A 17,850-nucleotide genomic window follows, 5' to 3' on the forward strand; every position below is an offset into this window, starting at 1 on the left:
GCATCTACAAAATTCAAGCATATCCACGGGAGGTCCCATGTGCATCGAGATAGGATTTATGTTGCTTTCTCGCTGGTTTCCTGTGGTCTGTTATATGAAACTTTACTGTTTTGATTTTCAGATATTTGTATGATGATTGCTCGGCTTGGGAGAAATTACTGTTCATAGTTGGGGCCGCAATGAGCGCCTTGGAACTTAACTTCTTCACTTTTAAGTGACCGAGAGTTTGCCGTTCGAGTACGCTCACAACTAAAGTTATGCTTGAGAGGCGCCATGTCAACGTTTACTGCTTGGGAGCTGTTTAAACAGGATGTGCGAGTGATATCCATTGAAATTAGGTCTGTTATGACATTTTAAAGGAAGTTTCAGGAGCAGTAATTGCATAAGAGTTTGTATAAGCTCTATGAATTGAATTATGGGACACCTCGATTATATTTATTTAGACGAAATTGGTACTCGTGACGTACTTAAACATGACGCTGAAAAATAGAGGAGTGCCTGAGTACGATCTCTAACGAATCTTCCATTGCACTATGGAAATTTTATACGACAAGCTCTACTTAATAAAAATCGTCCCGCTACTGCCGAGCTTATCCCTGAAATGATGTCCACAGCACCTTTGTAAGCAAAATGAATGATGTGATTTCTGCATTTGTGAGCTGTTGCTGGGCACTGCTCAGTGACAGTGATGATACATTCGGACCTACGAGGTAATGTCACATCTCTTATAACACCTTTATCAGATAGTACGTGTGCTGTTATCAATATGCCTATCACATCAGAAGAACAAGAACAATCGATTGGCCAGTTACCTGTCTCCGAAACGCCTGGTCCTCGAGGTATTTCATGCGAGTTTTATAAAGTTTTGAGGTCTTTGCTGAGCCCTGTCCAGCTTCAGACTTTCTTTTTAGGTTTAGATGTTCAGATAGATCCTTCCTCAGTCATTTACTCGAAATCGCACCGTTTTATACCAAAGAGCATAGATAAAGAATTATTGCGGGCAGAGGACGGCTACAAGCCAATCTCGTTGGAAAATGTGGATTATAATAGTTTGCGAAAGTCCTATCATATCGTCTACAATACGCGATGTCGGTTCTCATTCGCCCTCATCAGACGTGTCGTTTGAGTGGTCGCTCCGTACAAAGCAACGTACATATCGCGCATATAATTCTCAAATCTTGCTCCGGCTCATATGAGCAGCTTTCTCTACTCCAGACATACCTTGTTTAGGCGTCTCATCGAGTCCGGCATTCGTTTCTATTTTTTCTTCTTGACCGTTCAAATGTTCGATCAACAGTATTTTAAGGCGTGCAACTTTTTTATGACAACTGTTTCATTTACATGATTGTTAACTGTCTCTTCTCAGAGCCTGTACCAATTCGGTCATCCGTGAAGCAGGCCTGTCCTATGTTATTGTGTTACCCTTTGCCGACCACCTAGAACCCACGTTAAAGATCCCCAGGTGGTCGAAATTTCCGCAGTCCTCCTCTACGGCGTCTCTCATACCCAGAGTTGGTTTGGGACGTTAAACCCCACAAAACAAACCAAACCAATTTTTTGAGTGTACCGTGAAACAGCATGCTTGGTTTTCTTGTCTTTAGCAAAGAAGTCCAAGTGCTTGCGTAAGACGTTGTATTGGCATTTTTATTCACTGATAAACACAGTACTGATAAAATAATAAGCACTATTTAGCAATCTGGCATTGTCTTTAGGGCTCAAATGAATAGCTCTAAATGTTCGGGTCTGTGATTGAGTTCATGGGGATCAATGCCGAATCATTATTCTGGAATTGAATGTTCTCGTGGGCATCTAAATACCTTGGAGTCTTTCATCATGCATTCAAGTCTAGTGGGCCCCACAGGAACGAGTGGATTAAAGTCCCTTGATAATTTGAAAGTAGCGACACTCTCGTCCGTGCCGCGCTTTCCTCCTCGATTCACCTCGCGCGGCGGCGGCGAGCGCTGCGCACGACACGCTTTTTCTCCTTGTCGCCCTCCGGCCGGCCGCAGCACTGAGCGAAGCGCAAGTTTTTGGGCCATGTCTGCGCTTCAAGAGTGCGCAAAATGTTTGAAAATTGCGAGAAAAGCATTGAGAATGCCGAAAGTAACGTTCATGAAGAGATTGGTTTCTTCTTAGAACTATTTGAATGGGTAATACTGAGCTTTCAGGCGAGTTCTGTGCTGCAGACACTTTTTAGGTCACCTGTGATGGTTTACTTTGTGCACCTAATCTAGTAATGCCTCTGACTTTGTCTGTGTCTGTTTTTTTAGAGCGTGAAATCTGTCACCGCGGTAAAACTTTGGAAAACGATCCAGGCTGGTGCTTTGAACAAGATCAGAGAAGGTCAAAGCAGAACGGACTATTTCGATACTGTCAAGCTATCTGTCTAAGCATAGTATATTTCACGTGATCAACCATGATTTTGGATTATTGGTTAATTGTACATGTAATTTTATCAATTACTGGGCCAAATTATTTGATATTCAGTAGATTACAATTAAAACCAAAGTTTAGCTGCAGCATCGAACCGTATACCGTTGGAAAGCTTAGGCCAAGTGTAATGGCAATGTGCTAGATAGCGATCCGCATTAATCTGCGTTAATTAATTTGTGTAAAACCAAACTTTCATCTGTTCCTTGTCGCATCGGGGCAAGGAACTGGTTCGCCACGGCAGTCTTGATATGATGCTGATGGAGGAATTAAATAATTGTATGAGTACCTGGCCACTCACTGACTTCGCGCGTGGGTAAAAGACAGCAGGGTACACTGGGAGAAGTGGTGGGCCCTATTGCCGACACACTGCAGTTCTGGGCCAAGCATGCTGTGGCCTCATGAGCTATATAAAAGAGCGTAATTTCATTGAACGCAATAATCAAATAAAAAAAGTACTAGGTGCACATAAGTCTCCAACGTGCAGACATGCGACAACATATAACTGCCCAATCATTAACTATCGCTATCCTATCTATCCTTATATCTACTAATACCATCAAGTGACCTATCATAACTGTCAATATCCGTAACGAACACTATCACCTAACTATCTGGGCCTATTACTATCATTTACTGTTAATATCTGTAACAGTCACCATCATTAGCTATCACTAATCATAACCATCACTATTTATTCTGATGCCGTCCCATGACCCATTGATATACCTCAAATTTTATTGACGTTGTCAGTCATATCTCTATTATCTTATAATATCTGACCAGACAACTCTACTTTGACTTTAATTTTTTTATACTTTCTTGTTTTCTCATAAATGGAGGTGGCAAAAGAGCAAGTCACAAAAATAACTGACTACTATCAGCGCGAGCTTCATGTCTCTGTCGAGGAGGCTTCCTTTGCTTCGGGACAGGTCGGTGAGAGAAGATTAACGAAACTGCGTTGGGCCTCAGCTTGTTTTTCGAGTTCGTGTAATATTCGCGGCTCAAAGCGGTCTGCAGTGAAATGTAGCTAGAACATAGAGCGATGAGTTAATCACTCAAGCTAGATGAAAAAAAATTCCTTTTGCATACAATTGAAATGAGTAATATGTTACAGTGCTAAGAATCGTCCTTCGCAAAATATTCCCCTATTTTTACATCATAACTATAATAATCATTGATTGTTCAAGTTTCGTAAAAACACCAAATTCATGAAATGATTCCAGCTGATTTGGCATCGATGGAAAAACTTTTTGCGCAATAAATGAATACGCGGTATTGCTGTTTTAGAGCTCCAGCTTTCAAAGCAAAGGTAACTTGCCAACGCCTAGTAGTCATGATCAAAGTGAAGCGTGTGTGATCATGTGAACACCCCCTGCACATTGGCCGTATCCCTGATAAAACGAAGCCATACTTTTTAACCCACGCACGCAAGGAAGCATAGCAAGCCACATTCAAGAATTGAAAATAAATAAATTGCAGTACGACCTGGCTAGTGCTGATTACCCGCAATACCGCAGGTTTACTTGCCAAGAAGTTTTTTCAGGGCCAGCATTCATTGTTTTTAAGTAACCGACGCAAACTACATATACAAACTGGAAAGACTAGGTCCTCTGCAAGCCCCAAATTTGATTTTTAGTAAAGGAGGCCAGGGATCCAAGAATAATCGCGACAAATGCAATCGAGAGGCTGTACTTTTCCAGTTATCACAGGCAGCAAAAAGCAGAATATAGTGCCGTATTTTTGACCGTACGCAAATTCGACTGTGTATGAAATGATGGAGCCTCACAGAAAATATTGAGGAGCAAGCAGGAAGAATAGAAAACGCAGCGTCAGGTGACGCGTTAATAAGGGGAGTGAGAAAGGCGCCTTACGTCGCAAACAACTCTGTTCTTTCTAGGAATAAACTTCTTTCGACCAATCTTGTGAATCCATTGACTCTTGCACAAGCCGTCACGCTTGCCTTGAGGTATGATTAATACCGCATAACCAACTTCAGGCCGCTTGCTGCAATTGTACGCGCAACAGCACGGCATAGAGCTTGCACGCTGCAATAAAAGCACAGCTCGCAACATTCGCTCTCCGAACCTAGGAGAAAAATAGCGCGAAGGAAAAAGAAAAACACAAGGAAAACGCCGGACGTGCGTTCGTTTCCAGGGCAACGGCAGGGAGACCAATCATCGCTCATGAAATCGGACAGAGAGCCGGCCTTCAGGGAAGGGGCGCGCAAGGGGCGATGAGGAGGTGAGAAGGTAGCGCGGCAGTGGCGAAGTTCAATTTTTGGCGTAACTTTCAAATTATCGAGGGGCTTCAGAGTGGATCCTCGAGCTTCAAAGCTATAGGCTCGTAGCGAACGTCGTTCTCGCGCCGACTAGTGCGCCCCACACGGCGGCGAGCGCGCACTCGGAAGGATACGATCGGCCCGCTGGCGTTCGGAAAGCCTTTTCGGGCACTGTTTCGCGCGTAGCTGTTGCCTTTTCGGAACAATGTCGAAATGCAACACGAACTGCTGCGTCGTGGGCTTCAACAGCACGTACACCAACTCACCAGGAACGAAGTTTTATAGGTTTCCGAGCCGACCGTATGAAATAGAGCGGCGTCACCGCTGGATCACGCTCGTCCGACGGCAGAAGTAAGCTGTTTTATGTTCCGGCAATATTTTAAGTGCGTTAACGATGAATGTGTTGCTTTTACAGCAATGACGGCAGCAACTGGAGACCTGCAATGCATAGCAGGATATGCAGCAAACATTTCGTCGGTGGTGTGAAATCTATTGAAGAAGGCGACCCTGCTTACCACCCGTCAATATTTCCCGCTGAATATAAAGCGACGAGTGGGCTTCTGTCAAGCGACCGCTATACGAGGTTGAGCATATATTTTTTGAATTTGCCCTCAGCTTGAGGTAGCGTGGCTAACGCCACCTCATTTTGTGCATTGACAGTTGATTTGGTTGCGTGATCGCGGTGCTTTAGTGAACCAATATTGTTTCGCTGTGACTACCCACAAATGCGAAGCGACGAAGTCTTTTTTTTTGCCAGAAGAAGAAAGCGCCAGAAGCAAAAGATGCAGGAGGAGCGACAGATATCCAGTTATGACAATCAACAAATAGGGTGTGTCTCAAGCCCCGAACCACAGATTTCAGACTGCCCGCCTTACAGTGACGACGTAGTGGCCTCCGTCGGCGGCCAGTCTGCAGATGACACACATCGTGTGGATGTAAGCAAAAGTTTACTGCATGTAATTTGTGCTTTTCATTGCATTTAATTTGACTGGTGTGCTAAGCTGGTTTTAAAATGCTGGTTTCAGGCCTCAACAATGACTGAAGACGGCAATGTTACTTTCAGCGTGAACTTCACATTTCTATCAGAGTTGTGCGATGGAAATGCTTCATCCTACATAAGTCACAAAGAAGTGTGCAGCACAAGCTTGGGCAGCTCATGCAGTCCGGGCTTTTCGGACAAAAGCACTGGACCAGCGTGCAAAGAGCCTTTCTTCGCGGGGTTCAGATCTCTTCAACACGATGAAAACGCCTTTCATGCGCTGACAGCAATTAATGTTTCATTATTTGCTCTGCTGTTAAGCATACTGCCACCTGCTCCAAGCAAGATGAATGAGCTGTCCACTGAGAACAAGATTCTGTTATTTCTGATCAAACTTAAACATGGGCTGCTATTCTCTGTTCTCGCTGTTCTTTTTGGCGTCCACAAAACAACGGCCTCTCGCATCTTCAAGGGTCTACTTGTAAACATCCATGCTGCAACAAGGAAATGGTTATACTGGCCATCACAAAGAGCCGTTCTGGCCACATTACCTCCATGCTTCAAAGTACACTATCCAAAATGCAGAGTTGTTATAGATTGCACTGAACTTGAAACTGAAGTGCCTCCAGGAATTGAAAAACAAAACCTGTGGTATTCGGACTACAAAGGAAGGCACACCATCAAGTACCTTGTTGGAATAGCTCCGAATGGCCTTATAACTTTTCTTTCAAAGGGGTTTGGAGGTCGAACTAGTGATACTACGCTAACAGTTGAATCAGGTTTTTTGTCTCTTCTTGAACCAGGAGATGTCGTCTTAGCTGATAAAGGTTTTCCAGGCATAAAAACAGGTGTTAGCTCGCAGGATGCAACGTTGGTGATGCCACCTTTTGCTACCAGCCCACAATTCACTGAGTCTGAGGTGGATGCCACATATGAAACTGCCTCCGTGCGCATTCATGTAGAAAGAGTGATTCAGAGGCTGAAAATTTTTGATATCATTACACGGAGAATACCACATGAGCTGACTGGCTATGCTGATGAGATTCTTCATGTACTAGCAGTGCTAACAAACCTGAAGACGCCCACTTTTTCCAAGCCACCCAAATAATGAGGCTGAAAAGGGGAAAAAAATTTATTGCACGTTTTTTATATACACAAGAAGGGTCAAAATGAGTGCCCTTACTGCGACATATATGAGGCTTTACATGTCACTGTATTAAAAGTGTACAAATTAAATAAAGCAGTTCTCATTAATAGGCACTGTTTTCTGGTCTCTGTTGGTGATGGGATGACGACACTTGTAAAAGGATACTGCCTCTACACCCACCTTTTCTTCCTGGGAGGCTGCTTTGCGGACAGCTCAACCTGCCGGTCAGAAATGGCTGGTAGATCGGACTCTATGTGAAGCAAAAGCCCGCGGACTCCTGGACTAGTAGGGGACCACCCTGGAAGACTTTTTTTTTTAATAAATAAAGTTGTTTCCATCCATCCATGAACAATACTAAATTAAGTAAACACATCACATGTCTGTACATTCATGCAATGCCCTGAGAAAGTGCTCAAAATAAAAGTTTCGCAGCTTGGGCACTGCAGACGACAGGAACTCATCATTTCTTTTTACTTGGATTGTGAGTGAGTCCACTTCTGTGTGTACATAAAAGTAGCAGCGCTGCAAGCCTAGCACATGTAAGCAGATTTGTATTTGTGTGAAATACGAATGGCTGCGTCTTAAATCCAGAATGTCTTCACCGCACAGGTATTTCAGCAAGGGTCTCTTCGTCAAGCTCTGTTGTCTTCTTGAGAATGGACACTTGATTTCAAGTAGCACTGCGCTGCCGTCTTCATCCCTGAAAGTTAAACTTTCTATTTGGAAGAACAACCCGATAAAAGTGATTACCTGAAAATGCCGTCGGGGGAGCACGCAAGCCACGGCTCTCCAGGACAAACTACCAGGCCGAATTGGGCGACATTCACGTTGTGCTTCTTTTCAAACGCCTTACGGGCTGATGGCTCCTTTAACAGCCCATACTGCACCTGGTAGCCATTGCACGGCACCTCGGTAACAATGGTCTTTGCACGCTCGTAGAGATTTTCACAGCAGGTCAGAATCCTGTGTGCCTGCAGAAGACAAAAGGCAGGGAAAAGACTACGCCTGTATTAGCGCAACCAGTGTCAGGGTCAGAAAATTGATCAAGCTGCAAGATACTTCTCTTTACCTTTGTAGCAGTTATTCTCGTAAACCTTTCATTGGCCCAAAGAGTACGATCAAGCGCCGTCCTAGCTGATAGGTCAGGCACATCTTCAGGCGGCACAGCGACGTAGCGTTCATAAATTCGTCGCTCCGGGCCCGACAGCCTTTGGGGGAAAGGGGGGGGGGAGGGGGGCATTGCGAGCCAGACACAATAGACACAATAGCAGTTAATACATCTTTGTTTTTCAATTAGGGTCTCTTAGAGAAGAAAAAAATACGAATACTTAAGTACTGTAGACTAGGATACAAACCTCTCTAGGAAGTTAACTCGTTTAAGAAGTATTTTGTTTCCACACTGCATGGCAGTAAAGTAGTGGCACTCTTTCTCGATCCTCTCCCATTCAAAAAGCACCAGGGCTTGCGCAGAGCTATGAGGAGGGGTTGTAGCGGGCTCAGCTGGCATACACTCTTCTGCGCTCAACATATCAATTAAGGGTAGTTGAGGTCACCGAAATATTGTGTGACATGGTTCAGCGGAACCTCCTTTGCACGCACTGAAAAATCGCAACATAAAAAGACTCAAATTTACAGCAACCTGCGCGAAAACGTTTTCCGGAGTAAACACAGCTGGTAGTGTTCCTCACCTTTTTCTTTTTTGGGGACAGCAACGTTAGAGTGCCTCGGGTATGCCTTACGAGACGCCGGTACGCCCCACGATCGTGGATGAGAGGTTTTCGAGTCGCAGTTTCCGTCTTGTACGTACAGGGCAACTTCTGCGGCGTGCTTGCATTTCCCTGCGATACCCGCACGGCAATCGCAGCTCCCTGCGAAGATTCTTCTTCTGCCGTTGACCTGCAAGCATTATGTCATCTATAATTCCGTTCGTCCACACGGTAAAATGAAGGTACTTACGCTGAGCTTCACGCATCTCGCCGGTCCGTTGATTTTCGTCTGTGGAATGCACCTAGCTGTGACCTCCGATCCGTGAGAGTCCAGTATTTCCCTCACGTCGTAAACGTGCCCAGCTTCAAATAGAAGCCTTCCCTTCTCCAAATTCTTTCCCCGAAAAAAGCTGTCAAGTTCTTGTAGCTCCCGAAACCCGGCTAAAATTAATATTGGCACGTTGTTTGCCGCCATCACTGAGTTTCAAACACGCAGTGCGAGCGCCGTTGACTGCGGGAGTAATCCTGCCACATTTGAGCAGCAACTCCCCAGATGGCGCTAGAGGTCCGCGCCATCTAGCACTTGCAACTTGCCTATGCTCCGACTTTTCTTCCGTCCCTTCTATCAATTTTTGGTCGAGCGCAGGTCTGCAACGTGTTTTTGGCATCGAAACTCTATTGTGTTTTCCTTGTATGTATGTTATGAGGCATTATATCCAAAGCATCACTAGCCTTTGCGACGTTCATATGGCCCTCCAGGTTTGAGTCAATGTAGCGCAATAATCGAACAGGCCCGTTTCTTCTCTATGTGAGTCAGATGGTTGCGCGTTTCGTTTGTTGCCGTAATAACTCCCGTCTAGCAACCAGAGCATCCCGGCTAACTGTTTTAGTGAACCTTTTTTCATACTGAGGGGTCAATTTTCAATTTTTCTGATCGGCCCTTATGATTTGGTTTTTTGAAAGAAGTCTACGATTCAGCACGTTTTCTGGCAGTTCGCTTTTCTTATGAGTGCATATTCGCCGTCTCTCGTAAAACTTATGCATAGAGTTGATGTGTATGCGGTTCAAACTTCCATTATATCGTTCTCCCTACTGTTATTTTATGGCACATGATGTGTTGAGAGAGGAGTACGTTAAATGCCGATTCCGCCTTGCACTGAAACATTTTGCTTTAAACTTCATGCTGAAGTTCTACCGTTTTAAATATGGCTGTAACAAATATTTTTCCTTACAGTAATTGTCGACAATACGATGCACCTGAAACCATGGAAGTTGCTGGATTGTCTGATAAGACGCGATATTATTTTTGGATGTTCTACAAAAAGCACTGCTTAAACACTGTCTCGCAATCTCACAGTCTGCGATACCAAATGGCCACACCACTTGACCATGAACCCTTTGACATGAGCTTCCTCGTTGTACTACGTAGTCTGTGGAAATAGAGCATGTTGTACCGAAATGCTGTGCATCTCGTTTCCCCCTGCTTCGTACTTATTTCGGCCAGCTGATGCACCAGCTGAAAACACGACGAGAGTGACTCCCAGCCAGACCGGCTCCCATTATTGATGCGTTGTCTTTGCTTGCAACCGTTTTAGTGGAGGGTTAGACCTGTTTTATTTCTGCGGTGCTGTATATTTCAATTGAACTTATTTGGCTACGGGCTCAATATTTTATAAAAATATGAGTAAAGATAAGACGGGCTTCCCAGCAGTGGATTCGTCCGAGATAAATGACACTTGGTGGAGCAGCTTCTTAATATACCGGAGAACGTTATACAGACTATATACAAGAGGTGATACAAGAATCAAGCCAGAGATGCTTCCCCAAGGGAGCAACAATCAGAGACGAACGGCAACTGGCCGCGCCGGCCGCGCCGGCCGCTAAAGCAGAGCAACCACGGACTCCGCGTCGCCGCAGTCGAGCTGGCGCCTCTTGCACCAGCTCCAAAGCAACCACTACTCCCAGCGCTCGTCAGCGCGAGCGTCCTATCCAAAGAGTAGCTCCAGCAAAAGAACTCGGGCGCAGTCCCGCGCTCCTGAGATGAGCCAAGGGCATACCCCTTTCCACAAGTAAAAAAAATAAATACACATTTACTGCAAACTGTCTCCTCGGCAACCTTCGCAAAGCGCACCAGATGCTCGCTATACATCGCAGTGCAGCGCGACGAAAGCCTGACCCCCCTTCGCGGGTTTTATGGCCTCCGGTCGCTCCCACTCGTGCGACGGCACAGCGGGAGACCGCGCTAATGAGGTCCGAGACGAGGCAAAAGGGGCGCTTCTCCAATCTCCAATAACAAAGGGAAAATAAACTCAGAGGGGGGTCCGAAGGAAGAGCTCACGTTTTGGAGCTAATGCTCTCCTTCTAGGAACTAAAACGCGACACGCAGTTAAACACTAGGCCACCCAGCTGAGAAATACATCAACACGTACACGAGGGTCTGGCATAGAAACTTACACAGACAACGCAACAACCGCTGAGGCCGAACAGAGCACAGGCCTTACACGTCCCCCCTAAGAGGATAATTGGGCTTCCAATGCGCTAAATTAGACGAAAAAAATAAAGACCTGCTCTGTGAGGCTCGCTTTTACACGACCGCAAACGCTTCTGTCCGCCGTGACACAAAAGTACTCTTCTGCCTAAATAGAACCCAGTACCCAAAACAAGAGCATGAAAAAAAAAATAAATAAGGATGCGAAAACATATTTGCTTATGCGCGTACACAGTCACAGGCGCTTGCATAACCAAACAGTTCTCAGACATGCGACTCAGTCACACACACTGTAAAAGATTAAATGTGTCAACGTCAATCAGTTCATCTTGTTCCTCAGTTCTCTGCATGTTGAGAGCCTACACACAGCTTCGACGTGTCTTTCCTCCACTCTCGCCCACTGCCCGCACACATGCTCGAGCCAGAGCACAGGATACGCTTCTATTAACAAGGCGAAGGCGTAGTGTGCACTGAATGAGACAAGTGTCAATCCTAGCCTCCCGGGTCGAACACCTGTACTGCCTTTTACCAGACAGCCCCGCGCTGACCACATTCTACGCTTAGGCTGCGATCTCTCCAATGCAGCGGTGGCGTCAACTCTGGACAACATAATGCCTTCCCTTAGCCCTGCGCGCGCACGAACAGTGGCGTCAGCGTACGTTTCCGATTTTGGCGTCGGCAGCCCTTTTTTCGGATTGGGATCGCCCGTTGGCATTCCTGGCCGCTCATTACTCCTTCGCGCGGCCCTATCCTGGCGCTCGAGGTTTTCTACCTTCTGTGGTATGTCGTGACACTGGGACTAAGTCGACCCGGCCTTCACTTGGTAGCGTGCAGAGACTCCGGGTTGATGAAAGATTGAATCTTCGAAGTTGGTAAATTATTAAAAGCAGGTTTAATGGCACTTTGAGAAAACTTATTTACATGAAAAAAGGGTATATCAGCAAAATGGCAAGCATTAAGAGTTCATAGCGAGAAGCGTATGGATGAGCCGTTTACCCAGGGCTCAGAGCGTCATTTCGTGCTCTGCAACGTCCTTAAATCCCCCTATGTCCAGCCCCTCTCTGAAGATGCTGACCAATCAGTTCCAGGGCACACCCCTTAGATATCGGCAACCAATCGATCACCTCACTGCACTGATGGTCTGATGCACTGACTGGTCCAGTATTGTTTCGTGGGGCGTGGTCACTTGTTGGCGGGTAGAGCTTGGGAACGGCGAAGAGGTAAATTTCGATTCTTCTGCAAAGATCCGATATGGTGGTTCCGGCAAGTGGATTTCCTTCTCAGAAACCCAAGTGTACGTGCGCGCCACGAATACTGCTTCCAGCATTGTCCCTTTCTGGCAAATGCAACTCTTTCCTGCATTCCTGGGAAATCCTCTAATGCCCGTAATCATCATGCTCCTTTCTTCTCCTGTACGTCAGCGGATGTGTCACTCCGATCGTCTCCTTTGGACAATAGGCATTCCTCACTTGACAATAGCGCCTCTCGACGGGAAGGGTGAACAGTTGAACAAAAAGCAGTTCCGGCTATTTCTCACAGGGCGACGTTTCTTTGTATTTTTCTTCACATTCCCTTGACAGGGCCAACTTGGCAGTTGCAGGGTCACGACAAAGCAAAGCATCATCATCATCATCATCAGCCTGATTATACCCACTGCAGGGCGAAGGCCTCTCCCATATTTCTCCACTTAACCCGGTTCTGTGCTAGCTGCATCCACTTGACCCCTGCGAACTTCTTAATCTCATTTGCCCACCTAACTTTCTGCCGCCCCCTGCTACGCTTTCCTTCCCTTGGAATCCAGTTTGTTACCCTCAGCGACCATCGGTTATCCTCTCTTCGCACTACATGTCCTGCCCATGTCCATTTCTTCTTCTTAATTTCTACTAGAATGTCGGTAACTTGAGTTATTTCTCTGACCCTCTCTGCACGCTTTCTATCTCTGTGTGAGCAAAGCAAAGCATGCTCACACAAAAAGATTCATAGAAACAGGCTCACTTAGAGCCCTTGCCCCACCAGCACATATCAATACCATGCCCACAGGCGAAAAATAGTGCGCGCAAGCGCGGACCATGCACGGTCACAACAAGTGGTGGGTCTGCGTCGCTCAATGTACGCGGAATGGAGACGTTGTCACCACTTATCGGCGGCAGCTCATGCAGCAAGGAAATAGACGACGTACTGCTCGCGTTTCCGTAAGCTTCGTGCAAACTGTCTGCTTTCCCCGGCGCTCGCAGTGGCTGCTCAACTTTCCCTTTGTTTGGCATCGCGCCTGGTGCAGTCAACATGCTGATTTCACCTCCGTCGCTTTCGTCGCGGCGGCTCTCAATCCGAAGGACATTGGGGCCTTCTTGAGGGCTCACTTGCTCTGATACCGCTACAACCGGAAGGCAAACTTTCTTTGTGTCCGCTGGCTCTGCTTGGTCATCATCGGGCACATTTTTTTCTCATCCTTCGGATTCCCTGCGGCGGGTATTGAGACCTGCATGTTTGCGACATCAGCAGTGCCTGCTTTCGCGAAAGCTACATCCAACTTTGCAGTGCTAGCTGTGGTTGGGAACGGCACCGCGAGCACCGCATTCGCAGCCGCTTCTGCTAAGCTCTGACGTTGGTCTTGGCGTTGGTCTTGGCGTTGGTCACCTCGTCGCTGCCGGCCTGGTCATTTTCTGAGTCATCTTGTAGGCTCGCATGCGCGGCTTTCTCTTCTGAGACGGGCTCCTTTGTATCCGCTAAGCCTACTAGGGATACGGTAGCCACATCCATTTTCTCAACTGACTCTACAACGGCCTGCGATGCTATATGCATAACGTCGGCAGTTTCATCGGGCTTTCGTGTTAATTCTTCTAGATGTGCACTTACCTCTACGATGCCCGAAGGACGATTGTCTGTTTCTGAAAGCGGAGGCACAACAGCTGTATTAACTGCGCTGTTCTCTCCTACGTAGCCTTCTTTCATCTGGCTACGTTTGCGGCGCTCTCTTTCTAATAAAAGCTCCTGCCGCATCTGTCGTAGCTCGTCAAGCTCTTTCTGCATCTCCTTTAGTATCATTGCTCAAATTTCTGGACCGCAGTCCGCCCCGATATCCCACAGCCACATCTCGAACTCTATAGCTATTCGCCTAGGCTTTTGGCTCGAGCACGGCAGAGACAAGCAAACAAGAATGGGGAAAATCACTCACCGGTGACGCTGCAGTACTGGTTGCAATGATGGAGCGTCCGTTGCGCCATCGTTGTGATACTCCGCATCGTCAGTGCACACACACAAGCAGTCTGCAGTTGGCGTTTCCTCGGTCTTCTGGAGTCGTCGATAGCTGACCTCGCCCTGGCTACGTTGGTCCTGCTGATAGTCTTCCGCGTCTCAGCGACCGATGCGTGCACCTCTTTGCTCTCGCGTCTTCGGCGCCCGGCCGCCCGATGCTTCACGCGCCCTCCTGTACTTCGGCGTCTGGCCGCCCGATGCTCACGCACATTTTTGCAATTGCGTCTTCAGCGTCTTCGCACCCGATGCAGCACGCACTCTCTTGTAGACGGGTCTTCGGCGTCTCGACGCCGATGCTCACGCACCTTTTTCCAGTTGCGTCTTCAGCGTCTTCAGCGTCTCCACACTCTATGCAGCACGCACCCTCTTGTACTTGAGTCTTCGGCGTCTCGGCGCCCGATGCTTCACGCACCTCCGTTCTCTCGGTTCCGCTGCAGCGCACCAATCCTGTAGCGACTGCGCCAGTAAAGATAAGACGGGCTTTCCAGCAGTGGATCCGTCCGAGATAAATGACACTTGGTGGAGCAGCTTCTTAATGAACCGGAAAACTTTATACAGACTATATAGAAGAGGTGACAAAAGAATCAAGCCAGAGATGTTTCCCCAAGGGAGCAACAATCAGAAACGAACGGCAACTGGCCGCGCAGGCCGCGCCGATCGCTATAGCAGAACAACCAGGGACTCCGCGTCCCCGCAGTCGAGCTGGCGCCTCTTGCACCAGCTTCAGAGCAACCACTACTCCCAGCACTCGTCAGCGCGAGCGTCCTATCCAAAGAGTAGCTCCAGCAAAAGAACTCGGGCGCAGTCCCGCGCTCCTGAGATCCTGAGATGAGCCGAGAGCATGCCCCTTTCCACAAGTCAAAAAATAAAAACACATTTACTGCAAACTGTCTCCTCGGCAACCTTCGCAAAGCGCACCAGATGCTGGCCATACATCGCAGTGCAGCGCGACGAAAGCCTGACCCCCCTTCGCGGATTTTATGGCCTCCGGTCGTTCCCACTCGTGCGACGGCACAGCGGGAGACCGCGCTAATGAGGTCCGAGACGAGGCAAAAGGGGCGCTTCTCCAATCTCCAATAACAAAGGGAAAATAAACTCAGAGGGGGGTCCGAAGGAAGAGCTCACGTTTTGGAGCTAATGCTCTCCTTCTAGGAACTAAAACGCGACACGCAGTTCAACACTAGGCCACCCAGCTGAGAAATACTCCCAAAACACAAGTACAGATATACATCAACACGTACACGAGGGTCTGTCATAGAAACTTACACAGACAACCCAACAACCGCTGAGGCCGAACAGAGCACGTGCCTTACAATATGCATATAGGTTTTTCCTGAATTTAAATGCGCGTAATGAATATAATGCTGAAAAAACACCCTTCATGGCCTGAAAAATGCTGGAAATGCTGAAAAATACTGAAAAATATATTTCAGTGAAATATGTTTTATATCTGAAATTCTCTAATTAGCAACATACTCCTTATTTTGCTTGAGTCGAACCGTTGCTCAATTTGTTATATGCCTTTATTTCAAATGCGAGGTCTTCGACATCCCGCACGAGGCCATGTGGCCGTGACGTTATACCCGTGTCGACCAACTAGGACTATCCCGCACGGTAACTTCCGACACGCGGGGCCAACTACTATAGTACCCCGACGGCTTTTAGACACGACGACCTGCATACCCTACACGTAAAGGCATTTCCATACCAATCATTTTCCGCACGCAAGGCACAGGCAGATTTCTGTTTCCCTTTTGTTTTAAGATGGCGTCGACTCGTTCAGGATAGTTTCTGAAACAAGATATCCAATTGGGACATCTTTTATCAAAGCAGTTGTTAAATTCCACATTTGCCGTATTCGAATAGAGGAAAGCAACACCGCAGCAGGGTGTTTGCTTTGGCTGCGGCTTTCCGGATCCACAACGTAATTGTGATAATAATAATAATAATAATAATTGGTTCACAGGAAAGAAAAGGCTCAGTATTTATCACACTTGGTCTTGTGCATTTGACTACGTCATAAGAGAATTAGAGAAGGCAAGAGTAAACGGGGAAGAGAGAAAGAGGAGCCTTAAAAAAGAGATACGGAATTATTTTTCCACCTGAGGATCTTTAACGTGCACTGACATCGGACAGCGCATGTACGCCTCTCCGTTCCGTCGCCAACGAAACGCAGCCGTCGGCGTTCAAGTTCAAACCCAGGTGCCCCGGCAAAGTAATCGGGCATCTTAACCACTGCGCCGTCGCGGCAGGGCAAAATAGTATTTGCCATAGTGGAAAGAAGCACGTGCGAACATTTGTAAGGTAGAAAAGACACACGCTAACCTGTAGATTTCACCCGCGTGTTTTGTCTATAGTATGAGTATATATTGTTTTGAAGAGCTGAAGCGACTCAGCACTGTGCTGAAGAAAATTGACGCTCACCAATGTAACCTACCTCTGGTTCTTGGATCAGGTGTTTCAGAAACTGAACATGAATTGCCCTCTGTTACAATGTCGTGAAGGGTGTCAATGTGACCAGATGCGCAGGACGAGAAAGTGGCCCGTTTACACCTGTGACCGTGTTAGGCGACATTCAAATAAAAAATAACTGTCACACATCTGTCGCAAAGCTAGGACTATATAGAAGCGCACCTACAATTGTCCGATTCTGATAATCAGACCTGGCGAACAATAGCATGAAGAGCTGATCACTAGGTCTGTGTCCAGTCCTTGTGATGTTGGTCTGTGCGTGATTCCGCCCCAGGTTACATATATGAAGTGCCTCAAGTCTCACCAGATGGGCGAGTGACATTTCCCTGCTTTGGATTTCGTATTACACAAAAGGCCAAGGAGAAATAAACGAAAAAATTCTAATATGTATAGCACTATTACCTAAACAGTACGCACGCGATATAAAAAAGGTAATATTGCCAGCGTAGGCAGCGTACTTTCAAAATACTCGTAGTCGTCTTCAGTGAGGTCGACGAGTCCAGAGAAGCGGTGCTAGAGCACTGAGGTGGGGAAGGTGTTCAGAGCAGCCTTTAGTAGCGTTACAAACTATTCCGTGCTATCATCTACGCTCATTTTAGTCTCGCTCCTCATTTCAAATTTCTGGCTGTCTCACGCACTTACAGACCGCCTGAGAGGGACCTGCCCGCCGCATCCCAGTTCCAGCAAGCGGCGGCTATCCACGATTCACAGGATGCTCCTGAGGACGTATCCCCGGCTCTCCATCTGTCACCCAGAACCCAAGAGCCACAGGCGGGTCTCGAGGCTCCTCCCACTACGTCGTCTTCCGTGTGGCCGCAGCAGCTCCACGTGAAGTGTTTTCTTCTCAAACGTCCTTATTTACTTATATTTTGGAATTGAAGATTTGCATTATATTCCATACCCGTGGTTATCTGCGTTGGCTGTGTCACCTTCTGTGCTCTGCTCACGACACAAGTTTTTCTTCACTGACTATCGACTAAGCACCGATTGGTTTCGTATACTTTCTGCACGTTTTTTATAAGAACCATGTACGGAGCCAAGGTCTATATAGCGCGAAGCCCAAATATTTTTCCTACAGTCGAAGCCTCTGAA

At 47.0% G+C, this 17,850-nt stretch overlaps 2 protein-coding genes across 3 annotated transcripts; one reads left to right on the plus strand and one right to left on the minus strand.

Annotated features, from left to right (window-relative positions):
- The first annotated feature begins 4,916 nt into the window (after positions 1-4,916).
- Positions 4,917-6,798, plus strand: LOC146172195 (uncharacterized). Its single transcript, XM_084585752.1, has 4 exons — positions 4,917-5,062; positions 5,127-5,294; positions 5,469-5,646; positions 5,737-6,798. The coding sequence occupies exons 1-4, from the start codon at positions 4,917-4,919 to the stop codon at positions 6,796-6,798; spliced, it is 1,554 nt and encodes a 517-aa protein (XP_084441878.1).
- A 36-nt stretch (positions 6,799-6,834) lies between these two features.
- Positions 6,835-15,237, minus strand: LOC146172196 (uncharacterized). 2 transcript variants are annotated; one of them, XM_084586012.1, is made up of 6 exons: positions 14,207-15,237; positions 8,526-8,733; positions 8,193-8,435; positions 7,907-8,045; positions 7,588-7,808; positions 6,835-7,537 (listed from the first exon to the last, which is right to left on the minus strand). In XM_084586012.1, exons 3-6 carry the CDS (start codon positions 8,363-8,365, stop codon positions 7,210-7,212), a joined length of 861 nt encoding a protein of 286 aa, XP_084442138.1. In that variant the 5' UTR covers positions 8,366-8,435; positions 8,526-8,733; positions 14,207-15,237; the 3' UTR covers positions 6,835-7,209. The 2 variants fall into 2 exon arrangements, with proteins under 2 accessions (XP_084442138.1, XP_084442139.1); XM_084586013.1 differs by lacking the exons at positions 6,835-7,537; positions 7,588-7,808; positions 7,907-8,045; positions 8,193-8,435; positions 8,526-8,733 and adding an exon at positions 11,020-13,919.
- Between the last annotated feature and the right edge of the window lie 2,613 nt (positions 15,238-17,850).

Source organism: Amblyomma maculatum, unplaced genomic scaffold (assembly GCF_055883805.1).
Source record: "Amblyomma maculatum isolate TAMU_Amacu unplaced genomic scaffold, ASM5588380v1 scaffold_13, whole genome shotgun sequence".
Lineage (NCBI taxonomy): Eukaryota > Metazoa > Arthropoda > Arachnida > Ixodida > Ixodidae > Amblyomma > Amblyomma maculatum.